The following is a 26,378-nucleotide window of genomic DNA, read 5'->3' on the forward strand; positions in this document are numbered from 1 at the left end:
AACATTGTAATGTCTGTGGTGATTCATGGTGGTAGAGACCATAGCATAGAGCGTGATTTCTCCCTTAGAAATTCAGAACTGTCCGCAGCCCATTGTGTAAGGGAAAAGAGCAACAGGTACTTAAATTATTGGGATTTTTAAATATTGAAAAGATAACACATTTAAGATGGCTTTTTAAAAATCTAGGCTTCTTGCCCCAGAGGTACGATGAAGGTGTTTCTGAAGTGAGTATTGTAGGAAGAAGTGAGCTCCAAAGTATACATGAGTAAGAAAAGGAAAAAAAAGAGTGATCTCTAAACCTTAATCCTCAAAGATAATCTCGGTGTGTGCCCCAGTCTCCCATCCCCTATTTTATTCCTTTATCTCTATATTTTAAAGTATTAAAGGGGGCATGCCATCTCACTTTCTTCCTTTTTTTTTTTTTTTTTTGGCGGTGCCGCGCGGCATGTGAGATCTTAGTTCCCTGGCCAGAGATTGAACCCATGCCCCTTGCACCGGAAGCGTGGAGTCTGAACCACTGGGCCGCCAGGGAAGTCCTTCACTTCTCTTTCTTTCACCTGCTTTTTTTCCCACTTAATATGTCATGAATAAATAGGTAGCTCTGTATTTTTAATGGCTACTTGATTACTCCATGATATAGCAGTACTGTAATTTTAGACAGCCAATCCCTATGGGGGGAGGAGGTATTTAGGATTCTGACAGTTTTTGCCATTCCCCCCAAAAATAAATGATGGTTATGGCCTTGCGCACATGCCAGATTATCTTAGAGAAACTCCTAGAAATGGGATTGCTAAATCAAAGTTATGCACGTTGAACAACTTTTTGGTAGATATTGCTGGATTATTCTTCAGAAAGGTTATACAAATTCACTGTCGTTTTTTTTTTTTTTTTTGCGGTACTCGGGCCTCTCACTGTTGTGGCCTCTCCCGTTGCGGAGCACAAGCTCCGGACGCGCAAGCTCAGCGGCCATGGCTCACGGGCCCAGCCGCTCCGCGGCATGTGAGATCTTCCCGGACCGGGGCGTGAACCCGTGTCCCCTGCATCGGCAGGCAGACTCTCAACCACTGCGCCACCAGGGAAGCCCCAAGTTCACTGTCCTACAGTGTGGGCTCCTCTTTAGAATATACTTGAGGGATTTAATAGACCAGATTTAATTTTTTCAAGGGTGAAAGCAGCCTTGATCAGTGGGCCCAGGTATTGTCTGTACTGTCCTTCCTTTTTTTAAATTTTATTTTTTTAAATTAATTTTTTTGGAGTATAGTTGATTTAAAATGTGTTAGTTTTACTTCCTTTTTTATCAACCTTTTGAACTAAAAATCATGATGAATTTTTTTTTTTCTGAAGCCCAATTATATGTCAGTTATATCAGTAAAACTGGGGGAAGGGAACAAATTTGGTTTTGTGGAGGAGTTATCTAAAGACTGATATGTGAACTCAAATGAACACATATATAGTGTTTGTACACTTAGTAAAAGATGAAGTGAGTGGGAGAGTTTTCTCCTTAAACAAAGAGTGCGTATAGGAAAAGTGAATTCTTAGAATGGTCCGTAAGCTTAATGCATGGAATGTTTGTTTAGTAGTTATATGTAGGCTTGGTCATCATTAAACCTTTTAATGGAGTTTTCAGATGTGATATTTGATATTCTTAGATATTTATTCTCCAGTTGTGTATTTTCTGTTCTAATTTTATCTTTTGTATGTTTGTACACGAATGACCTTTAATCTTTAGAGCTGCTGGTGTTTAATTAGTCTTAACTATGAAATATGTGTCTTCTTGGTGACTAATCTGACCTTTCCTTTTAGATATGCCAGTGACCACTGGCTTACCACTTGTGTATTTAGTCTGAGCGTAGGTAGGAACTTAATATTTTAGATGAATATTTCTTAGATTGAAGCCACTGGAAATTCTTGAGAGTAAGAGGAATACCCATGAGAATTTTCCCTCTTAAACAGGAGCCCTTATATCATTTAAGTTCAAGAAACACTACTTTATAATTTTCTCAAGGTGAATCCTTTTGGTGTGGTGTTTCGAGCAGAGAACATTTGTATTTGTTTGTTGGAAAATGTTGTTTTATTTTACTGAATTCCTTGATTCCCCCCGCTTTGACATTTTTTTGCTTTCTCAACTTTCCTGTCCTTATTAGCTGAGAACTGCTTAGCAGAAAGAATAAGTGGCTCTCTGCAAAGTATAAACCTGCCTTCCAAGTGGATTCAGTCCAGTGTGTGTTTTTTTTTTTTAAAACTACCTGCAGAACCTGTGGGTACTGTAGAGCTCTTTGGATAGGGTACAGCTCAGGCATGAAAATAGGGAGAACAGAGGTGGGAGGAGGGGATGGGAAGGTGTTTATGGAGGGGAAGAGAGAGTTGGGGAGAGCCATGCCTAAGGCGGTTTGGATGCCAAGGATTGCCATGGTGTCTGCGCTGGTATTATTTCTGGATGTGTCTTGAACCCAGTGGATATTACCTTTTTGTAACTGAGAATAGCAAACTGGTAACTAATTCCGAAACAGAAAGAGGGAAGCCTCTGAATAGACCATTGTTTTAAAGGATTGAGACATATGCTGCAAACTTGCAGTCAGCCACACAAACTTAGGCAAATCCTTACCCTCCTATAAATGTGGTTTCTTTTTAGTTTAGGGTTGCTTCCTGCAGCTTATTTTTCTCAAAAGATGTTCCTTCCTAAAAATACCTATACTCCAGGTAGAGGTGGAGCGAATGCTGAATTAGAAGGAAACTGAAAGATTCTTCACCCACCCACCTTAGTTCACCTTTTGAAATTTTCATTAGAACGTTTCTTAGTTACATAAACTTGTGTATAACATTGGTTAAAATTTATTGAATGCCTATTTTGTGTCTGGTATGCATTTTCTGTAATGTCTATGATTAGGGAGAAAAAAGGCTTGTATTGTCCTCATTTTGTGGATGAGAATGCTGAGTGAGGCTTGGTGAGATTAAACGACCTGGCCAAGATGGTAAAGCTGGTCTGTGGTGGAACCAAGACCAAGTCCAGAAGGGTTGTGTGGAAACGCGGACGTGCTCCCTGGGAAAGAAGCCCATTAACCCACTGGCATCTGGTCGCATCTTGCCTCAAGGCAAGGGGAGACTCTACGAAGAGAACGTTGGAAGCAATTCCGAAGTACATCATTGGTCATCATCACGCTTCTGTCACCCATCAGATTAGATGCCGTATTTCTTCCGTTATTTTTCTTTTGTTTTACTTAGTCTGGGTTTGGGAATCAGAGATTGGAACGGCAGTTTAACTGCCTAGGATGAAACTAGTTCCCCTTGAGTGTGGTTATAATATGCTAACAGACTTGCAGAGCTGCACAGGTGAACGAAGGAAAAATGACTGTGCGGGTTGGTGGCCTTGGCAAACTGTTATGGGAACCCTCTATTTGGTTTTACCCTGTTCCCTGGCCTGCCGGAGCTGCACTAGTAATATCTCCAGCCTCATTTGTGAATGTGTAAATCTGGAGTTAACCCAAATATGGGTTTGGGGATTATCTCTTACTTACTTAATAGATGTGTAATTTTTAAAAAATGACATTATTAAGCAAAATTTCAAATATACACAGTAGTAGAGAAAACAGTGCTCCTTTTGTACCCACTCAACTAGCTATGCAGTGTCGACCAAACTTTTTCATCTCTCTGAGTCTGTTTCTTCTTTATGAAATTGAGATAATGATCTTCTCCTCAGGGAACTACTGTGAAAACTAAATAAATTATAATTGGTATGTAACAATAATAACTAACACTCCATGAATGCCACAATGATGAGATACCGTGCTGTGTGATTCCTGTGAGGTGAAGGTACTATTTTTATTTTCATTTTACAAAAGAGGAAACTGAGGATTGCAAAGATGTTAACTAACACATTCCAGGTCACAAAACCAGTATTTAAATGCTGTTTTATTTTACTCCAAAGCTATAAAGAAGACCTGTACAAATCATAAAAGGGCTATGCAAATTCCCTTCCAACCCTACCCTATTTTCTTTAAAAATACATAAGCTTGTGACTTAGTCTCACCCTAACCAGATGTCCATGAATTCCTTAAAAAATGAATACATGTTTGAAAAACCAAGAAGGCCAGCAAACAAGGCATAGTGGGTTGGTTTCTTGAACCCCTTGCTCATTGTACTTAGCCTCAGAGTGTACTTAGGTATTTGCTTATTTTTGTGGTTCTTGTATGAACTGGCTATATTGCTTTTGCCTTGCGGCAGAGAAATATATAACCCATTGTTTCCTCTTTGTGACCAATCTTCCTCCTCTATGTACAGCATGCCGCAGACTTGGAAAAGAAGCAGAATGAGACAGAAAACAGGAAATTGCTGGGGACCGTGATCCAGTATGGCAATGTAATCCAGGTGGGTCAAAGCCGCTGTTCTGTCGTGGAGCTGAAGCTTTACAAAGAGTGAATCGAAAAACAAGCACACGAAACCCGGTTTGGACAGATAGGACTCTGTGGACACAGCCAGTTTATTGCAAAAGGTCTAGCATTTCTTGTGATGTGGGCTGGACTCTTGGGCTTTTAGTTGGTTCTCTCTCAGTGCAAGGGTCCACTTCTCTCCCCTATACTGTTAATTTAAAATCTGTCCACATTTTTTAGATGGGAGGCTCCCTGTCTGAAGAGGAGCCTGGCTGTTGCGCTTTTGCCTAACTTGCATTGCTTGAAAGTTCTTCATGTTTGGTAAAAATTGGTTCAAGAGCTGGTCACCAGAAGTAAGAAGAGCAATTCTGTACCTTCAGGTAGAACATTTGATGATAGGTCTCATGTCTTACCTCATGGGTTGTGAGGTTTACTTGTTTGTATCTGGTACCTTCAAATTTGACAGGATAAAACACAATTTAAGAAACAGCTACAGCAGGTTTTGCTAAAAAAAAAAAAAAAAAAATCCACCTAGGTCTATCCTTGCAGAAAACTGTGTGAAGAAGTCCAGTGCCAAATGTGGCTTTTTTTTAAACCATTTTTAAAAATTGAAGTATAGTTAACTTACAGTGTTGTGTTAGTTTCAGGTATATAGCAAAGTGGTTCGGTTATACATATGTGCATATATCGATTCTTTTCCATATGTTTTGCATTATAGGTTATTACAAGATATTGAATATAGTTCCCTGTGCTGTACCGTAGGTCCTTGTTGTTCATCTATTTTATATATAGAATAGTGTGTACGCGTTAATCCCAAACTCCTAATTTGTCTCTCTTTACTAATACTAATATTAACTTTACAAATGACAAACGAGTTCCTTCCCACTTGTTTTCCTGTTAGGTATTGGGCAAGAATTCTTGCCATGGTTCGGCTGGCTTACTAGCAGAATGGGAATAATAATGGTATGTGCGGCCTAGGATGATTGAGAGGTACCTGTCACAGAGTGTGCTGTGAATACTTATGACCTAATATTTCTTATTTTCCCAGCCTAGATCTTGAGGATCACCTGTAGGTAATGCCAGGTTATAAGCCAGCTAAGTCCAGCCCTTGGAGAGGTGCATGGAAGATCAGAGGTACTACTCATCAGAGTACCACGGAAGCTTGGGAAGGCATTGCCTTATGTGTCATGGCCAGGGGATGTCAGGGACTCACAGATCAGACAAGAAGATTTGTGGGCCTCCTAGGAGTGTTCTAGAAACTGTATCTGTTAAGCTGAAAAGGGAGATACTGGCAGTTGGAGGTGGTGTCCCATGCTAGTCTTACCATTTCTCCAGGGATTGGACGGTCTTTCCTATTCCCCTCCATCTTCTCTTACAGCCTGTTGAGTTGGGAAGCCTTGGTCAGCTCTTGCTGGTCTAGACTTACTATGAGACGTTTCGCATCTAGATCTTCCATCTTTCCATCCCCTTCGTGTAACGGTTACACAAGAATTAAGAATAGAGTGCTTAGAAATTCAAGGTGGAAATCCATAGCAGCCGTGTTTTTCCAAGTGAATTGACAGTCCCCTAATGGGGTCACTTCTTAAATTGAACTGTTTCTCTTGTTCAAAAGTGCCTTTCCTTAGCTCCACCTTCATGTCAGGGCATATTCAGACTGCAGTTCTTTAGTCCCTTTACCTGGGGTTAGACCCCTTGCTGCTAACCAATGGCAGAGTGATGTTCCTAGCTGATGGTGCACTTGACCTGAGCGACACCCATCTTGTCCAGGGCTGTGTTGGGGGGAAAAAATGTCTTCTCCTCTTCCTTCTACTTCTGCTCCCTTTGGTCTTCCTTCTTTTCTAATCATTCCCTGCCTTAACCACTTCTGTGGTTCTCTAACTTCACAGGTGGCTCAGTGGTGGGAGGAGTGTTTGATACATATCTTGTATGACTGAGAGAGAAATGTAGAGATTCGGGGACGTGCTGACGCTCACCTTATTCTCTTGGTGGTTTTCAGCTCTTGCATTTGAAAAGTAATAAATACCTAACAGTGAATAAGAGGCTTCCAGCTCTGCTGGAGAAGAATGCCATGAGAGTAACGTTGGACGAGGCTGGCAACGAAGGGTCCTGGTTTTACATTCAGCCATTCTACAAGCTGCGATCCATCGGAGACAGTGTAAGTACACATGCCCAGCCCAGGGCGTGCTCCGTGCCAGGCCTCCAACCATAACTGTACACTAGAGTCAACTAAGAGAAATTTAAAGTTGGAGCCAGAGGCTTATCCCGTATGAGGAGAAGGAAATCACCATGGAAACCAGTGTTTGGGAAACAGGGAAGTTTGGAGAGCAATGTGACCTAAATACAGTAGCTTTGTTTTTTTCCTACTGGGCTTCTGAAAAAAATCATATGAGGAGCCCATTACTTGAGTAACTTTACCACAAGAGCAGCTATCATGTATGAGTGTCCTGGGGAGTGTCCCTGTCCTTCTAGATCAGTAGTGGAAAAGAAATGGTTCTCTATTGCGGAAATAAAGTTAGGACAGAAGGATGGAAAGGAAGTAGATCAGGGAAGGAGAGTGGATTTTAGGATTATCCTCAGTTGCTCTTGATAACTCTGCAGGCTCTTGCTTCCATTTCAATGACTGTGGTTGGTCCCGAGCTGGCTCCTCTCCTGAGGGGTGATTAAGTTATAAAGCCCCAGAAATCCTTTCCAGGGTGACTTAGAACAGTTCTGATACTTATTAGCTACGTTAGTAAGTCATTATGGGGCATATACTTAACAGTGACTATGTTTCAATGCTATCAGCTGCATTTCCAACCTCATTAAGATTCTGAAATAGTTGTTTTCCACCAAAAAGAAATATGTATTTAAACAGTGTGAAATCTTGTCAAAAAGCTTAACTTGCCTTCACCTGAAACTGGGTTTTCCCATTTTTTAATATTTAAGTATACAAGCTTTGGGTCGTTTAAATATGTTTCAGTTTATATGTTTGTGTGCATATTAAAGTCTGTACAATATACGTGAAGCCTCTAGTACCTGAGCAGCCCCCTCGCAGCGGGTGTACAGTGCATAGTGATCATCAACTGAGTATAGAAGAGTAAGTCCAGTAAAGCTTAGGTTTCACCTAAAGGGTTGGGTTTTTTGACATATTTAACTTGCATATATTTTGAGTTAGAGAAAACTTAGTTGTATGTGTTCCCCAAATGTATCAAACTGAGAATAGGTGTGTTTTACACCTTAGGAAACCATCCTTTCTATTCTTCTTCCTTCCACTCCCATAATAAAAGACAAGGGTGCTTTGCTCTGAACTTCATGTTTGCAAGTCCTTTGCTTTCCTGTCCTTTAAGCTTACCTGTTTAGCTGTGCCTTAGTTGAGAAAGTAAGATGGACTTGAATACTTGTAGAATAGTGTCTTTCAAAGGACAGGTATTCATCTACTCATGGGCCAAGAGATCAATTTAGTAGCTTGGGACACTCATTTTAGAAAGTGGAATAGAATAGGCAGTATCAAGCTGTGTTAAACATGACGGGGATAAGATTGTTTGGGGGAGTGACTTTTTTTTTAGATAAATAGAGATCTCTATATCTTTCTATACATGCATACATGTATATACAAATATAGCCACATAAACTCTTTATGTATGACTGAGTCATAATAGAAAACGTATTTCTTAATACGACTTTTCAAAAAAGTATAAAAGCCTTTGCTTTAGAAATATAAATTTATAGCTTTATTCTTTCAAAGATAAAGACTTACTTCAGGCAGTAATCTGCTTCTACTCCTAAAATTTAGTTAGAGCTTATTTGTACAAGTGCCTTAACTGAAGCTAACGAAGATACGATTTTTTTCTTCCTGCTCTGACTGACTTGGAGATCGCCTTTGGATAATCATTGACAATTGTGGGCAAAAATTTACCCTCAGGCTTGTGAACATCACCTCTTCCTGGTCAGGGTCAGGCTTTGGGGTTTTAAAATCTTTTTTTAATTTTTATTTTTTTTGAAATTCCATTCTTTATATATTTTAAAATTTTTATTTTATATTGGAGTATAATTGATTAACAATGATGTGTTAGTTACAGGTGTATAGCAAAGTGATTTAGTTATACCCACACAAGTATCCATTCTTTTCCCAGTTCTTTTCCCGTTTAGGTAATGATAGAATATTGAGCTGAGTTAATTGTGCATTTGTGCTGTATCACTCTACTTGCTGGAAGCTGGGCCGCCTTCTATGCAGGCTCTTACAGCTCCTGCCAGAACTAGCCACTGGTCAGTCTGCAGTCCTGACCTGTTTTGTGAAATGCTCTATTGGTCCTTTCCTTTCCAGGTGGTCATAGGTGACAAGGTTGTTCTGAACCCCGTGAATGCTGGCCAGCCCTTACATGCCAGCAGTCATCAGCTGGTGGATAACCCAGGCTGCAACGAGGTAAGGGAAATAAAGTTATGGCTTGTGGGCAGGCATATGCTGCAGGAGCAAACCTTCCTGGGGCCAGAGCATGTGCGTGCTCACAGCGACTTGAGTAGTGACTCGGGGCAGTGTACCCATTCTGCAGGGGAACAAACTGAGAGCCAGGCCTGCCGCATGAGGTTATATAAGCCTGTTCATTGGGTGGGGGCTGATGTCACCTGAGGGCTCAGTGTGCTAAGCTTTGTATCCCTGGGGGATTGTTTTCTAACTTCTTTAAGGAGAGAAGGGCCCCCTTTACCAAGTGTTTTTGGCCAGAGGGGTACCCTTTTCTAATTGGTCTCTCTAAAGAGTGTGTCTTGTGCTAATTCATAAGAAGGGGACACTGCTGGCCATCGGCAGCCCTGTGAGAGTGACATCTTACTTTTGGCAGTACATCTACTTAACTTAATTGGCAATTTTAGGACACAAGGGCAATAACTTGATGGTGACATAAATGTTTGCCTAATGTTTGTTTGGAGGACACAAGCTCTGGAAACAGACAGATACGGATTCAAATCCTGAATCTGCCCTTCCCTACCTCTGTGACTGTAGGTTCATTATCCAGTCTCCCTGGGCATCAGTTTTCCTACCTCTGAAATGGGCATGATGGTTATGGCTATTTTTAGGGTGTTGCTGAGGATAAAATATATTAGTGAATGTTAGCCCAGTGCCTGGCATATATTTCGTTTACAAACAATGGCTATATCATTAACATTTTAGGATGTATACGTTGGACTTTTTTTTTTTTTTTTTTTTTTTTGCCTTTGTAGCTCATCTCATTTTATACATACTTGTTTTCACTGGGCCTTTACGTCTGGCTATAGTACAAGAGACTTGGGGGAAAAAAAAGAAGAAGAAGATATCATTCCAGGGGGGCAGGAAGCTTGGTTCTGTTAGCCGGAGTTGCAGCATACATACTGACTGGTACAAATGAACCATTTATTACCAAAGACTTCTATCAGGCCAACTGAATTTGCAAGTTCTATGATCTTCATGATGTCAGTCTTTAGGCTTGGAGGGCTGAAGCACAGCCTTGCTTCTTGGGCAGAAATAAGGCATTTGGGCACAGGAAACCACAGTTGTTGAGGGGTATGTGAAATAATAACTAATTTGTTTTCTAGGTCAATTCCGTCAACTGCAATACCAGCTGGAAAATAGTCCTTTTCATGAAATGGAGTGATAACAAAGATGACATATTAAAGGGGGTAAGTTTGATACGTTACAGGCTGGGCAGCACTTGGGTCCTCTTTGGTTCTCTTTTTAAATGCGTTTTCCTTCATTCCTCCGTGTGTTGACTTTTAGGGTGACGTGGTGAGGCTGTTCCACGCCGAGCAGGAGAAGTTTCTCACCTGTGACGAGCACAGGAAGAAGCAGCATGTCTTCCTGAGAACTACCGGCCGGCAGTCAGCCACGTCTGCCACTAGTTCCAAAGCCCTGTGGGAGGTGGAGGTAAGGGATGGGGTGGGGCGGGCAGGGAGAAAGGATTCATGGATTTATAGGAATAAGTCACATCCAGGTACTCACACCCACCTTGTTCCAAAAACAATGGATGACTTGGGATGACTTAGAGAAACAAACACATCACGCCATATCTGAAGGATGCCAGATGTTCCTGTGGAGGAAAAGAATAGCTACCTCGGAAGCCACGTCCCAACTGAAGTTAGAAATTTCTTTCTCTGGGTCATCTGATCATCTCTTCCTTCTGTGTTTTTTTCTTTCCCTTGCTCAGTTATCTATCACAGCAATATGTAATCAAGTGCCTAACCCATCACAATGTGTAGGTGACTGCACATTGGCGATAGGATGGAAAGATACTGGATGGTGAAGTATCTACACCTCCAAAGCACAAAGAGGCACATTCCCTGTCCTCTGGATGTGTAGATGAGGGAGGGCAAGCGATCAAGGAAGACTTCCTGAAGGAGGTAGCATCCGAGCTGGTGCTGACGGGATGACCTATATTTCAGACGGAAGGGATGAATGGAGTAAGTCACTTCCTATAAGATACTAACGTGGAATTGGAAATGTGAGGCAACCTTGGGTTAGAACTCAGTAACCTCATTTGATTAGGAACAGAGGATAGTCATGCGAAATAAGACAGAAACTGTTTTAGGAGACCAGATCCTGAAGGGCGATATATCCAGGCTGTAGGGACTTGGAACTTAATTCATAAACGAAAAAAGTATTAGAAATGTCAGAACCCTACGGAGTCACCGTGACTGACTTTAGAACCTTAAAAGCAAGTACCATGTCTTCTTCACTCACAAACTGATTGAAATGAATTAAACGTGTCAACCTTTTGGGGAGAGTTTTTGCAGTATGGACTCACTTAACCCAGAAGTCCACTGTAGACCATCTTCTATATTTTATCGTCTGAGAAGCAACAGCTGTCTAATTTTTGCTCCCCCCCAAAACTGTTGCCTGCCAATTTTCCCTCTGAATACTCTAGGGAAACACTGAACGTCTTCCTTTTTTATTTTCTTCTTGAGGATTTTAGAAACTTAAGTGTCCCTTCCAAATAAAAGAAGGAAGGCAACACCATGTGTTTTATATTTCTGGTCATGATTTAGGGTTTTCATTATATGTCTTCACCTCATTGCCAGTCAGTTTTACATATCGTCATAACTTTTTACACGTGATGTTAGAACCTTACGATAGTATACAGTTGAATCTTGAACAACACGGGTGTTAGGGGCACTGACCCTCCACATGGTTAAAAATCCACGTATAACTAATAGTTAGCCCTCGGTGTTCGTGGTTCCTCTGTATTCGTGGATTCATCCAACCATGTAGCACTGTAGTATTTAATATTGAAAAAAATCCACGTGTAAGTGGACCCTTATAGTTCAAAGTCGTGTTATTCAAGGGTCAGCTGCACTTCTGTTTCTCCCTTCCTGTCCTTTGTGGTGATATTCTCTTGCATTTTATTCTATATATGCTATAAACTCCATAGTGCGTTTTTATTTTTTTTGCCTTGTTTAAGGAGTCACTTGCATTTTAAAAACATGGAAAAACGAGAGGACAGGAGTCTTTTACCCACATAGTCATCATCTCCAGCTCTTCACTTTTTGGTGTAGATTTGAGTTTTCATCTGGAATCATCTTCCTTCAGCCTAAAGAACTCCCTTATCATTTCTGTAGTGCAGGTCTGCCACTGGCCAATTCTCTCAGCTCTCATTTGAAGACAAGAAAACAACTTTATATTTGTCCGTGAATATCTTTATTTCACCTTCATTTAAAAAGATCAGTTTATTTTTCGTTTTTGAAAATAACAGCCTCATTGAGATACAATTCATATGTCACACAATTCAGAAATGTACAGTGTGTAGTTCTCAGTGGTTTTTAGTTGACCCAAAAGAATCCCTGAGCCACAGCGGTCACAGCTCATTTCTCTTCAGATTTGCCCCTCCCCACCTCTGGTAACTGGTCCACTTTCTACCTCTGTAGATTTGCCCGGGTTGAACATTTCATATAAATGGTATCCTACAATATGTGGTCCTTTGTACCTGACTTCTCTTACCTAGCATAAAGTTTTCAAAGTTTATCCATGTTGCCATGCGTATCTGTATTTCATTTCTTTTTATTGTCAAATAATATTCCACTGTATGGATATACCACATTTTATTTACTATTCATGGGCATTTGGATTGTTCCTGCTTTTTGGCTGTTGTGAATATTCATGCACAAGTTTCTGTGAGGAGTTTCAGTTCTCTCAGGAGTGGAATTGTGGGTCATATGGTTACTTTGTTTAACTTTTTGAGGAAATGCCAGACTGTCTTGAAGGCACTATTGTATGTCCCCACCTGCAGTGTATTAAAGGTTCTCATTTCTCCATATGGCCTTCATTCATGAAAGATATTTTCGTTGAGTGTAGAATTTTACATAGACCGTTATTTCTTTCTGTACTTGAAGGCGTTCGTCCATTGTTGTCTCGCACAGATTACTTTCTGATGTGAATTCAGTGGTTTTTTGTTCCCTGCATATAGCGCCTCTTTTTTTCCCTAGCTACTGTAAAATTTTTTCTTTTTCTTTCTGGTTTACGTTAACCTCATTATGATGTGTCTTGATGCACGTGTGAGTGTGTGTATGTGTGTTTATCCTACTTTGAAACCACTGAGATTCTCAAAATGTGTGGGTATGTATCAAAATGGGAACATTTGGGGGTCCCTGTTACGTATTTCTCTAGCCTCCACCAACCACATGGACACACTGGGTCATTCGATATTGTCTGACAGGCTGCATTTTCCTGATTCTTGCCTGTCTGCTGCATTATGACAATATGCTCAATGTTGTGATGCTCCTTTGTTGACGCTCTGGATCTGCTGCCTTCCTTTAAAGAGTATTGACTTTTGTTTTGCCAGACAAAGAAAGTTACTTGCAGATCACTTTGACCCTTTGGAGGTTTGTTTTAAAGCGTCATTGGGTCAAGTGTACTGTAGCATTTTTTTAGGGCTAGACTAGCCCAGCTACTAAGGTGTGAGCCTTTTGATGTCGATACTGAATGCCCCAGGTGTTCAACCGGCCTCTCCTCTGGCTTGTTAGAATCAGAACACCTTCTAGTCCTGTGTGAACTCCTGGATCGTTGCGCTTACGACTACCCTCTCGTTTTCTATTTGGCCTTGTGGGGTCTCACCTTACACGTATGCCGCTTGGTATTTAGCCAAAGACTAAAGGAGGCCCTTGTGCAGATTTCTGGAAATTGTTTTCTGGGGAGCTCTGTATTCTGCCCTGACAGATTCCAGTCACCTCAGCCTCCTTAAGTTCTGATATCTCCTCACCTCAGTGAGACTGGTCTCCTCTGCTTGAATACCTCTTCTCGATGCCACTGTCCAGAGAGGGGACCTCCCAGCAGAAAGCTGGAGCAGTCGTGGAGATCACCCTGTGTCCCTGTCCTCAGAGATGACAGTTGTGCGCTCCCTGTCATCCAGCATCTGAACCCAGTTGTTTTGTATATCTTACATCTTCCTCAGTTTTCTCGTTGTCTGTGGCATGTTCACGTATTGTGTGAGGTGCCTATTTATGGCAGCAACTCCCAGTGCCAGTTATTCCATCATGAGCAGAAGCTACGGTTACATTTATTTGTAGGCTGAATTGGCCCAGGCACTGTGAGTGTCCAGTTTCAAAGCTCAGGCGTGTGGATGTATTATAGTGCATGAGCGCATGGATAAATTGCTACAGTTTTCCATGAGATTCTTTTTTTGTTGCTTGTTTCGCCTTTTGTGGATGAAGTCCAGGATCTTAACTTCTTCCTTATGATTAAGGCAAATAATCCGAAAACCACTGAACTTTGTCTTACAACCGTTTCATGTTAATTAGGGGACTCTTTTTTCCTTGGAGAAACATTGCTTAACAATACATATGATACTTGTTACGCGTTTGTTGGAAGATAATGATTTTTTTCAGCTTAAATACGGCTCCTGCACTATGACTTCTGGGTGGTGTCTCAGATTCAGCGCCGCCCTCATTTGGATTGACATTTCTTCCACTCCTGTTGCAGGTGGTCCAGCATGACCCGTGTCGGGGTGGAGCAGGATATTGGAACAGCCTCTTCCGTTTCAAGCATCTTGCTACAGGGCATTACTTAGCAGCAGAGGTAAGTGGCAGCCCCATAGTTTTTCTCTTTCAAGGATGATGTACTGCTCTTTCCTCACTTACCTATAGCCATTGAGTAGTTAGGGGCTGAGGGTAATGCTCCATTACCTAGCTTTTCCTTCTGCTTTTCTGTTTCCTTCCACCTCATTTCCCTGCTTATAGACAAGAAGAGGCAAAAATCGTGAACACATTTTAGTATTTGACAGGGATTCTGATCAAGCTGTGGGGACAAGGTCAGTTAGAAAATAATGCTGTGGTGGGAATGTAATGTCCATCCTGGTGACTTTATTTAATAATACTGTGTCGTATACATTTGACTCTGAACGACGCGGGTTTGAACTCTGAACGGGTCCAGCTACCTGTGGATGTTTTTCAGTAGTAAACACTGCAGTGCTACGCGGTCTGTGGCTGGTTGAATCCGAGAATGCAGAACTGCAGATGGGGAGCCGCAGGTTTGGAGGGCTAGCTATAAATTATACACGTGTTAACTCCCGCATCGTTCAAGGGTCAGCTGTATTTGACAGTGGCTAAGAGAATCGAGCTTAAAAAACATAATGCTAATCAGGGTTTTAGGATGATCTTTCCATTTTGCTCTTGTTGACTGCTCTCACCGCATCTTATTTACCAATCCTGATCCTAACACGAATGACCAAGACTTGGCCGCAGTGAAACATGGTACGTAAAGCTGGAAGCATTAAAGCCCATAAAGAATTACGTCATTTTATACAGCCTGGTTACTCAGAGCTTTAGTGGATAGACAGGGTCTTTTACTTACAGGAATGTAAAAAAATCAAGGCAATGTATTTTAAATGACCGTGAAGGGTTTTTGAGGAAAGGCAAGACTCAACACTGAAGGATGGGAGGAATTTCCCTTTTAGTTTTTGTATTAAATTAAGGAGCCATGTTACTGTGTGACAGACGTTGAGTTTTACTCTGATCCGCTGGAAGATGTACGATGCATATTCATACCAGATTCTAGCCGTACATCAAGGGACACCTCCTGTCATCTGATATCACTGATGAGACTGCTCAGAGATTTTCAAGGTGATGCCTGGGTGTCAGTGTTGCTTCTGCAGCTGACCCCAAGGAAGGCTGAATCTAAATGTTCCAACCCCCCCGGGATGCCTGACACTTGTATGAACTGATGGTTTTGAAATATTGAAGAGCCGAAGATTAAGACTAAGTTGAAATTTGAAACGGAGCCATAGGAAATGATGGACCCAGCCCACCAGCTGTGAGAAACGTTGATTACATGGTTTGCCAAAGATCAATGGCGGTTGCATTATCTGTTATGTCCTGGGGCGAATGCAGTTCTTGCTGGAAGCCAGACATTTTTTTTTATTTCTAACTAGAAATAAGCAGGATTATCAATCACTGGGTACTGACCTTTTATTTATTTCAGGCTTTTAACTGTTGCTTTGCTAGTGGATTCTTTGTGTTCCTCTGTCTACATTTGAGAGCCATCTATTGGTGACTGGTAGATTGTTCCATGTGTGTTGTACTCATGTGACGTGTGTTGTGATTGTGGCATGCTGGTTTCGTGAACAGAGGGAAGGGAGAAGTTCTTAGCTGTCCAAAGATATTCGCAGGCCTTGAAGTCTCCTGCTAGCGGGGCCAAGTCCTTGAGAAAGCAATGGATGTTTTAATTTCCTAATGATTCTTTTTCATCAGGTAGACCCTGACTTTGAGGAAGAATGCCTGGAGTTTCAGCCCTCAGTAAGTATGGACAAGAGCCTTCTTGTCTTCCTCTGGTAGGGTGAGGACATGTGATCTGGAACCCCATGTACGAAACTGCCCCTGTGGTCACTGAGTGCTGGGGAAGGGGAGAGCTTACGCTGCCTTAACAGAGGATCTTGTTCTGTGCTTCCCTGGAGGGCAGTCATATCCCCTTGTGTCCTGGTTGGTCCAAGAGACTGTTGGTCATGATGCTCTTTCTGTGTGCTTAGTCAAGGGGTCTCCATCTCTAAGTTGCGGAAGTTCACGGTATCTCTTGGAATACTGCTAGGTTGGAGACGGTGATGGTCCCTGTAGAAGCCAGCCTTTTACATGCCAACGTCTCATTGCTGTTGACCTGAATCTATGACTCACTCGGATGTCTTCAAGGAATGAGTGTATAAGGTGGACACTGTCATTTAGAGTGTGGAGGTAGCACATGAGGCATGACTGCTGATTAGACACTCAGTTGTCTAACCATCTGTCCTTTCTGCAAAGTCAGAAATAGACCTTATTGTGTGGTTTGGAATTTTAATGCCAGCTGGATCCTTCTTGGGAAGCCATATTGCCAATTAATGCTGATAGGGAGGCACTTGGGTTGGGGGTTCAGGTGTCCACAGTTACGGGTTGAAGAGGGAAGTGGTTGTGTTACAGGGAAATGATGGGTGTAAGTCATGCAGTTCTCTTGTGGAGTGCTTCATTCTGGTGTAGGATTAACAAAACAAAGACCCAAACGGTTGCTGCTCTGTTTGACGTTGTGTGTCCATGTGGACATCTTGATGGTGAATATGCTAGGTGGTACTGAGGGTGTTATTTTTTGTAAAATTTTGAAAAAATTGGACATTAACATAGGTACATTAATGAAGGGAGTTGGGGTGGAGATGATACAGAATGTAATTGTCAACGAAAGTGCTGTGAATTCTGCAGCAGCCATGAACCTGCTAATTAGGTTTGGGCAGAATGTTAGCTTTGGAAGAAACGCAGAGTTCTAGCTGAGGGTGTCCCACCATTAGTTAGTTGCTGGACTTGCTGGGGGACTAAGGCTCCCCTTAGAGGTGACTTGGAAGGAGAACCATGGCTTCTTTCAGGGAGAGCTGATGTCCGAGTGAACCTTGAACTCTGTGTGGAACGGGACTGCTCTCCTGGCCTGTTCACGTGCGAGGGAAAGACGGGCACGTGCAGTGCAGGGGGAAGGACACAGTGATTAAAAGTAGGGCGAGAGAGAGACAGACTTGGGTTTAAATAGCGGACCCACCGCTGATGAGCTGTGTGACTCTGGACAGGTTACTTGCCCTCTCTGAGACTGAATTCCCTCATCTGTAGTTGTGGACAATGGGCTGGTTGTAAGGACGAAGTGAGATGTTGTGCAAATGAAGTGCCTAGCCCATAGTAAACGCTTAATAAATGGCATTTTTGTAAGGTGCAAAGGATGGTTACCATTTTCAGTGCCTTTCCATCCACCGTTCCTCTGGGCTGCACAGCAGTTGCACGAAGGGATTGGGACAGGTCTCTCCATCTTTGTTTGACGGGTGAAGAAGCAGAGCGTGGTCCTCACTGGCCACAGGCCTCAGGGTCGCTGGGAGTGCGGTCATCTTTCTACTCTTTCGTGCTTCTGCGTGCCAGGGCAGTGCCATGTGCCAGTGGGTCTGGCTGCAGATCTGGGCCGCGTTGCTCTCGCTACTTGGGGTGTTGCTTGGGTGGCGGTCCTCGCGTGGAGGAGGGGTGTGTGTGGTGGGGGTGCTCACCCCGCACCCTCAAGGCCAGCGGCGCAGCTCCTGCCTCTGGGAGGAAGGTGTCAGCGTTGGGAGGGTCCTGCACCCTTCACCGTCTTCTCGGTTGGGAGCCTCGGGAGTGTGGGAGAGGAAGCCTCTCTTTCTGCTCTGCTTCCTGGTCGCGTATTTCCTGAGACTGGCACCCAGTGCCCGTGGCTTTCCCTGGGACCCCATTCGGCTTTGTCGCTCTCCTCTTGCTCAGTTCAGCAGCCCCCCTGAGCCACGGGCTCGACGCCACAGGGACAGAAAGAACAACCCGAGGCTGGCTCTTGTCTGACGGCCTTCTGCACGTGTGCCTCTCCTCCCACTAGATGGCAAGCGCCGACTGCACTCGGGAGGATGAGGGCGCCTTGCTCAGTCACAGTCCAGATGCAGTGGACTCAGTGCAGTTGGCATTTTTCTTCGGATGTGTGGCAGGTCTGAAATTTAACTGCCAGTCCGTAGCTGAGCCCCGTGTCTCACACCAGAACCGGGGCAGGGTTTATTTTGAAAGTGGTGTGTGCAACCCTTTACAGGTAACAGTGGTTAGAAGAGGACACGTTCTGTTCAGAGTGCTTTCTCCCGAGCTGAGCTCTTGGAGCTGTCCTGAACCTCTCCAGTGGAGTCTTACGTTAGTGTAGGTGGAATGACAAACGGGGGTTTGTTTAGCCAGAGGTACAGGGTGTGAGAAGGAGGGAGTGTGAGGGGGGAGACAGAGGTTTGGGGTATCAGAAGAATTGTTTGCATTTTCTTTTCTTTCTTCCGTCGCTTCGCTCCCCTTCCTTCCTTTTTTTTTTTTTTTTTAGACAAAGACTGGGGCTGCTGATGAACTGAAAAAGCAAGCTGTTACCTACAGTCCTAGAACTCAGGCCCCATGGAATGAAATTGTCTTAACGCTCTCTCCTTCGCCTGTTAGATTTGCTTTTCTTTTCTCCGTTGCATTTGGAAAGGAAGCAGGGCCTCAGCCTAAGCAAAGCAAGATAGAGACAAGGGAAATGTGATTTTCCTAGTACATACAGGTGGATATTGTCATCTTGCAAGGATGTTAAACATGAGAAATGATCCCGTCTAGAGTCACACGGCGGAGAGCCACCTCGTGAGCCTGTCAGAGCAGGCGCTAGGCTCGGCATGCAGCTTCCGTCTTCTTAGGCAGATGGCCTTTGGAGACTAGATGTGTTTTTACAGTTTCTTGGGAAAGCTTTCATCCTTGTTCTTCAGCCTTCACTGTCAGAGATTTTCTTCAGTCTCAGCCAAATCCCTCACGTAGCAGGAGGGGCCCCTTTTCCCCTGAATTGTCGTCAGCAATTGATTAATTGGGAACATTTTTTCAGGGCTAGTCCGACTTCTCAAATATTTTTCTTGGCCACATGGGGACAGCTGCTTACAAACACTTGGATTCAGGTTTATTTCATTGCATTGTCTTTTTCTCCTGGGAAGTAGCTGTATCATATTCTTGCTAGACAGTTTCACTGTAGGTTGACACAACCGCCCATAACAAAATCCACAGGCGAAGTTTCTCACACTGCTTTTCCTCTCTCCCGACCGCTGCACCGGGATGTACCGCCAGTAGCACTCTGCCCATGGAGAGCTAGTAATGCAACCCCACGTTGCTTAAGCATTTTTATTGCAACACCAGGAGGTAGAGTGTAAACGTTCTTGGTGCGGGTGGCCAACTATCATCTTTGATGACTGCTCTGAAACAGTGGTGCTTCTCCTGCCAGCTACTGACGCTCACTATTGTTTCTTCCCTGTTCCTGTGGACTGTGCAGTGATTGTAGTGAGGGAAGGCCGTGGCATGTGCAATCCTTGACGTGATGACTTTTCCTCCTCAGCTGGACTCTGATCAGGATGCCTCCCGGAGCAGGTTGCGAAACGCCCAAGAAAAGATGGTGTACTCCCTGGTCTCTGTGCCCGAAGGCAATGACATCTCCTCCATCTTTGAGCTAGATCCCACCACCCTCCGTGGAGGCGATAGCCTTGTCCCAAGGTATGAGTCCAAAACGGCTTATCTCAAGTGAGTCAGGGTGGTATATGTGGCCTGGCTGGGGTTCTTGGAATCCAAAACATCATTGTCGTTCTTGAAGCTCTTGTACAGGATTTGGTAAAGGATTTGTTCTGGTTGCCCATTGAAATGACATCTGATTTTTCTTTTTTCCATGCTTATCAGTTGTAAGTTCTCAGTAGTCAGTAGTTAGCTAAGACGTGCTATGTTTAGGTGAGCAAACCAAACGTTAAGCTTAAGTAGCTCAATATTTCTAGTTTCCTTTACTCTCTCCCTCCTTTCCAAATCGGAGAGATCTCCTGGTCAATTGAATAAACAATTGAAAAGAAATTCTAGTAAATGGAACGTTTGAAATTCACTCAGTGCATAGTAAGTTTTATTAAAGGTATTGAGAAATCAGACCAGTCTTCTTTGGTTATTTTATTAAATTTGTCTTTTAGTTTTGTTGCATAAAAAAGCATTTGCATTTACTAGACCGTAAATGGAACAAAAGCTCACTCTTAAAATCAACAGGGACTTCCCCTGGCGGTCCAGTGGTTAAGACTTCACCTTCCAGTGCAGGGGGTGCAGGATCCATCCCTGGTTGGGGAGCTAAGATCCTACATGCCTCGGGACCAAAAACCCAAAACATAAAACAGAAGCAGTATTGTAACAAATTCAATAAAGACTTCCAAAATGGTCCACATTAAAAAAAAAAATCTTGAAAAAACAAAAAATCAACAAAAGTATTAATAGTGGCTAACACTTGTTGAGTGCTGACTACATGCCATCTATAATGCTAAATACTCATGTTACATAATTTCACCGTCACCAAAACCCCTGTGAGATAGGTATTATCATTTGACCTTTCCTAGAGGTAAAGAAATGAGGCTCAGAGAATTTAAACAACTTATCACAAGTCAGCGAGCACCGTTGCAGAGCCAGATAGGGCTGTTCTTGCAGTTCTGACTCTTGGACACAGCCTTGGGTAGTGGAAGTCTCACTGGCACTGGGAGGTTTTACACAGGGCCCCTCTCTCTGAGGATTCCTTTGTGTTTCATTGTTCCTGTATATCATTGCTGTTTACCTGCTCAGCCAGAGCTGGGCTGTGAAAGTGGTAACTGCAGCTTGGGTGCTGTTACAACCGGAGGAGAACACAGAAGTGTCTGTGTAACACAAAAGACTATGTTCTTAAATATTGTATTATAGGAAACATTAAAGGAATTGTAAAGAAGGTAATGGCTATGGAGAGGTTTGTATCCAAGTGTCTAGCATCCACTGGACACTTAGGTGCTTAATAAAATTAGACGGCAGAGAAGGGAATGATTAACGCTAACAAAAATGCCAAAACATGAAATTTAAAAAAAAAAGAATTAGAGGAGAACCTTCTCTTGTGCCGGATACTCGTCCTATCCCTCTCAGAGTGATAAACAGAAGGCAGCGTTCACAAGAAGAGAACCTTACAAGGAGGCTGTTCATTGCCATTCAGCACAATGATCGCTGCTTCTTACCGTCTGCTGGGTCATTAACCCCTTGAGAATCTGGGAAAAGCTGGAGATTGTTCTTCTATTAAATCCTAAGTATGGGCACAGCTTCGCGTACTCCAAGTTCGTCCTGATGTAGATTGCTTTTTAAAAAAAAATGATATATTGAGCTATAATTCATGTATCGTACAATTCACCTACTGGAAGTGCTCAATTCATTGGTTTTTAGTAGATTAGCAGAGTTGGGCAACCATCAGCACAATCGATTTTAGAACAATTTCATCACCCCAAGAAGGAGCACCGTACCCATTGGCAGTCGCTCTCATTTCCCCAGGCTCCACCCTCAGCCTTAGGCTAATCTGCATTTTGTCTCTATTGATCTGCCTGTTCCGGACATTTCATATAAATGGAATGGCTTTTTGTGACTGGCTTCTTTCACTTAGAATTGTTTGTAAGATTCATCTGTTTTGTAGCATGTATTCTTCATTTCATTTTATTCCTTAATAAGATTCCACTGTATGGTTATGTCCCATTTTATTTATTCACTTATTAGTTGATGGCCATTTGGGTTATTTGCCTTTTTCTGGCTTTTCTGTGAACATTTGTGTACACATTTTTGTGTGGATATATATTTTCATTTCTCATGGGTCTATACCTAGGAGTGGAATTAGTGGGTTATGTGGTATAACTGTATGTCTAACATTTGAGGAACTGCCAGTTTTACATTTATAGTTTTATATTCCCACCAGCTGTATATGAGAGTTCTGATTTCTCTCCAGTGCTTGTTTGTCTTTTTTACATTTGAGCCATCCTAGTAACTGTGCAGTGGTATCTCATTGTAGTTTTGACTTGAATCTCTCTGATGGCTAACGATGATGATCTTATGTGTTTATTGGTCATTTGTATATCAGTTGTGGAGACACATCTTTTCAGATCCTTTGCCCATTATTTTTTGGCCACTTAAAAAAGGGTTATGTGTCTTATTATTGAGTATTAAATGTTCTTTATTACGAACTCCTTATCAGTTATGATTTGCAAGTATTTTCTCCCATTCTGTAGATTTCTGCACTTTCTTGGTGGTGTCTCGTGAACCACAAAAGTTTTTAACTTTGTTGAAGTCCAGTTTATCTATTTTTGCTTTTGGCCGCTTATGCTTTATAAGAAGCGGTTGCCTAATCCAAGGTCACAAAGATTGATGCTAATGTTTTCCTCTGAGAGTTTTAGTAGTTTGTGCTCTTTTCACTTACATCTTTGATCGATTTTGAGGTCATTTTTAAACATATGGTTTGAAGTAGGGTAGATTGCTTTTGTAAAGCGTCCTTTCTCACTGACTACCTAGACAGGCATAGGGACTATAGAATCCAATTGCGCTTTGGTTTAAGTACTTTTCCCTGTGTTGTGTCCTCTATTCTGGAAGCTCTTTAATGGATTTTGTTTTTAGGCTCCCAGAAGACAAGGGAATGACGTTAGTTTTATTTGCTAAGTTTTTTGTTTGTAAGGGTTAGCAAAGAACAGAACCATGTGATGTAAAATATCTGTCAGAAGATATTTCATGGCATTCCCTTGGTGAAGAGGAATGAGGTGCCAGTTGGCCATATTCCCCAGTGGGTTGGAAATCCCCATGATCCCGTGGGGAGGGGAAGTTTGAATTCCTAGGTCAGCTTGCCAAACAGCTTTGGTTGGCTGTAGAGCCCTGCTTCTGTATCCCCTTGATTCATTACTGTTTCTCTGTTGGAAAACATTCTTTGTGGGCAGTTGTCCATAGACAGACTGATTGTAAACTCATAAGCAAGGGAAGCCTTGTGTTCACCCTGGAGAAAGTGTCTGGCGTGGTTTACCAATGTGTTTATTATTAGTTATGATCTTGGACTTGGTCTTAGCTCTCTAAATTTTTATCTGTTCTTGCCCTTGGCCACCAACCTCAGAGCCAGAAGTGAAAAGGGCCTCTTATTCATTGATTCAGTGGAGTCATAAAAATTTTAGGAGGAGTACACACATTTCCCTCCATCTTAGAGTTGTGCTAAATTTTGCTTCTTTGAAGATCAGAAGGTCTGGCGGTAGATACATGAAAGTACCTGAAATGTTACCAGCAAAGAACTTTTCTGTAATAGTCGTTGGTTGAAAGAATGCTTTCAAGACAAACTGAAAGGGATAGTGACAAGTCCTGGATATAATAAGCAAGATAGTAAAATTGCAATTTATGCAAATTAGATGCAATAAATGAACATTGGGAGAGCATCCAGCTTTGTGGCTCTTTTGCAGTTGTCCTGATATCATGACTCTTGAGCTAAGGGTTGGGAATGAGACTTCAGATGAATAGACAGAATGCCCTTGGTATTTTAAATGAACTTTGACATAGAACTCTGTAGAATGTAGTCAATCCGCCAAGTAAAAGTTAAGCTCCAAGCTTTCAGTTATACTTTGAAAAGAAGAAAATGAATCCAAGTTCCTCAGAAGAAAAAATGCAAATCTCTGTCAAATGTCTTGTTCATGTTGTTTAATTTATGTTCGTGCTATTCAGAGTAAATACCACTTGTAATTTTCAAGACAATTAAAATGAAGGAAGTTAGAGGATCTACCGAAGAGACGAAGAGACGTGCCTGGTTTAATGTGCCCTCCCCCGTGCCCCTTTCCCATGAACTTGGGATGCTGTTGTTTTGAATTCCTCTTAATGCAAATGACTTCCATGCTGTCCTTTCTGCTCTGGTCCCACCAGTGTTTAAAGTTCCAGCTCAAGTCTTCTGTAACAAAAATATTCCATGCCTCCCCCGAAGCCTCCTTAATCTCCTCCTCTAAAAGTACTTACCTTGACTGTCTCCCATCTTAAAGCCTTTCTAATGTATGTCTCCTGTTACTTTTGCTTGGCGTGCATTCATTTCATCTCACTAATGCAATGATAGATTCCTTAAGAGCAAGTATTATGTCACTACTTCTTTAAAAGAAAAGCAAATTTGAAAAACATTGTAAAATGATCTATGCTCATCATAAAAAGAAACAACACCAAAAATATTTTAAAATCTCACGGAGAACAAAGAGACAAGTAAAAAATTACATAAAATCTAACCATTCGGAGGTAACTACGACAAACATTTTGGTTTTCTGTAGTTTCAGACACGTCTCTGGGCACACAGATAACCTGTGTATAATTTATCATAAATGAATCATAAGCTATTTTTAACATTTTTTCCACTGAACAGTATGTCCTGTACATACTTCCAAGTGAATAAATATCGATTTAATCATTTTGAAGAACTCTGTACTCTTCTGTCTTACATACTATAATTAACTAGCCCATTACTGAGACATTGGGTTGTTTGCAAGATTTTAACTATTATAAATAATGCTTTGTTGAACATCTTTCTGCCTCATTTTGCACCTGTGCTGTCATCTCTTAAGAAATATAAAAATGAGATTGCTAGATGAGAAGGTAGATACATTTTACATGTTATACGAAGTGTCAGACTCTCTTCCAGAGTTTAACCTGTTGACACTCTTACCGTGAGCGTGTAGAACTCATTTTTCTAAGCTCTGTAAGCTCTCTAAGCTCCAAGTGCTGGGTTGTATCAGTTTCCAGGATCTTTGGGATACGATACAATAAAATGATATATTGTTTTAATTTGTATAAGCTGAGGGAGTTGAATATGTACTTGGATGTTTATTGGTCATGTATGTTTCTTTATTAAATTACTGGTTTGCGTACGTGTTCCATCTTCATTTCCAATATTCATGATGTTTGTCTTACAGATTTTTAAGATCTCTCTATATATGTGGATTAATACCCTTTTATACTATATATTAATCTTTTATTTTCCCAGGTTGTCATTTTTCCTCAGTTATGTTCATGATGGTTTTTAAACTTTTTTCTACTTTTGCTGTATGGAAATGTAAAATTTAAACTATGTAATAAGATGTATCCATCTTTTGCTTCTGAAATTTGGAAATCTTATATTTTGTTATGTGCTTCAAAAGACTTTCCCTCTCACAAGATTATTAAATTTTTACTCACATTTTCTTCCAGGCATTTTATGGTTTTATTTTTTGCTATATTGATCCATATGAAAATTTCAATTACTGCTTTATCTCTCATGATAAGCACTAGTAGGTCCTCAGTAAATACTTTTTGTTACTCTGTCTCATGTTCGGTTTGTTCGGAGATAGTCATTCACAGTGTATAATTTTATACACGCATACCTCAGAAATACTGTGGGTTCAGTTCCAGACTATCGCAATAAAGCGAATATCACAATAAAGCAAGTCACACAAATCTGGGGGTTTCACAGTGCATATGAAAGTCACGTTTACAGTACACTGTTAACTGTTAAGTGTGCAATGGCATTATGTCTTAAAAAACAATGTACATGTTTAATTTAAAAATACTTTATTGCCAAAATGGAACCTGTAGACTTGCATGATGAACAAACCTTTGATTTGTTAAAAAAACAAAAAAACAGTGTTAAGGGCAGTAGAGCCAAACATGATAGAATGAGGTGTGGCTGCGTTTAGAAATACAGCACGAGACAGTCGCCTTAGAGTGGTTTCTGAATGGTTTGCCACTGTAGATCTGTCAAAGTGTATCTTGGACCAGAACCGTTTGCTCTTAAGTTTATGCTGTCCACTGTGTGTAGCGGAAAACCATTTTGGTATCCTTTTTCGATTCTTATAGGATGTATTCTAGGCCAGTGGCTCTAGAGAGCCTAAATAACCCTGTCCCTAAAATCCTTTTTCCTTTTTTTTTCTTTTCCTTTAGAAACTCATATGTCCGGCTCAGACACCTGTGTACTAATACCTGGGTTCACAGCACAAATATCCCCATTGACAAGGAAGAAGAAAAACCCGTGATGCTAAAAGTAAGTCCCCTAACTTGGCTGCCTCCCTCGGTCTCATGCTCCCGATAAAAGGGCTCCTTTGAGGGCAGATGGAGGCGTATGGAGGTCTGAAGTTGTTGCTTCGGCAGGAGCGTGGTGGTGGACAAACTTGAATGTGATGAAAGAATTCTTTCCGAGGGACCTGGCTGAAGCAAGCCCAGGGCTTTTGAAATAACTAGAACCTTTTATTTTATTCCATAGCTTCT

At 41.8% G+C, this 26,378-nt stretch overlaps 1 protein-coding gene across 1 annotated transcript in view; it reads left to right on the top strand.

Moving 5' to 3' along the window:
• The window catches only part of ITPR1 (inositol 1,4,5-trisphosphate receptor type 1), a 321,074-nt gene that overhangs the window by 122,233 nt on the left and 172,463 nt on the right, over positions 1 to 26,378 (top strand). The window contains exons 6-14 of the mRNA XM_060022942.1: positions 4,279 to 4,365; positions 6,364 to 6,522; positions 8,671 to 8,769; positions 9,912 to 9,995; positions 10,093 to 10,239; positions 14,284 to 14,379; positions 16,050 to 16,094; positions 19,675 to 19,829; positions 26,055 to 26,154. Coding sequence (XP_059878925.1) covers positions 4,279 to 4,365; positions 6,364 to 6,522; positions 8,671 to 8,769; positions 9,912 to 9,995; positions 10,093 to 10,239; positions 14,284 to 14,379; positions 16,050 to 16,094; positions 19,675 to 19,829; positions 26,055 to 26,154 — 972 coding nt within the window. The remainder of the gene's footprint in view (positions 1 to 4,278; positions 4,366 to 6,363; positions 6,523 to 8,670; positions 8,770 to 9,911; positions 9,996 to 10,092; positions 10,240 to 14,283; positions 14,380 to 16,049; positions 16,095 to 19,674; positions 19,830 to 26,054; positions 26,155 to 26,378) is intronic.

Source organism: Delphinus delphis, chromosome 10 (genome assembly GCF_949987515.2).
Source record: "Delphinus delphis chromosome 10, mDelDel1.2, whole genome shotgun sequence".
In the NCBI taxonomy this organism is placed as follows: Eukaryota; Metazoa; Chordata; class Mammalia; order Artiodactyla; family Delphinidae; genus Delphinus; species Delphinus delphis.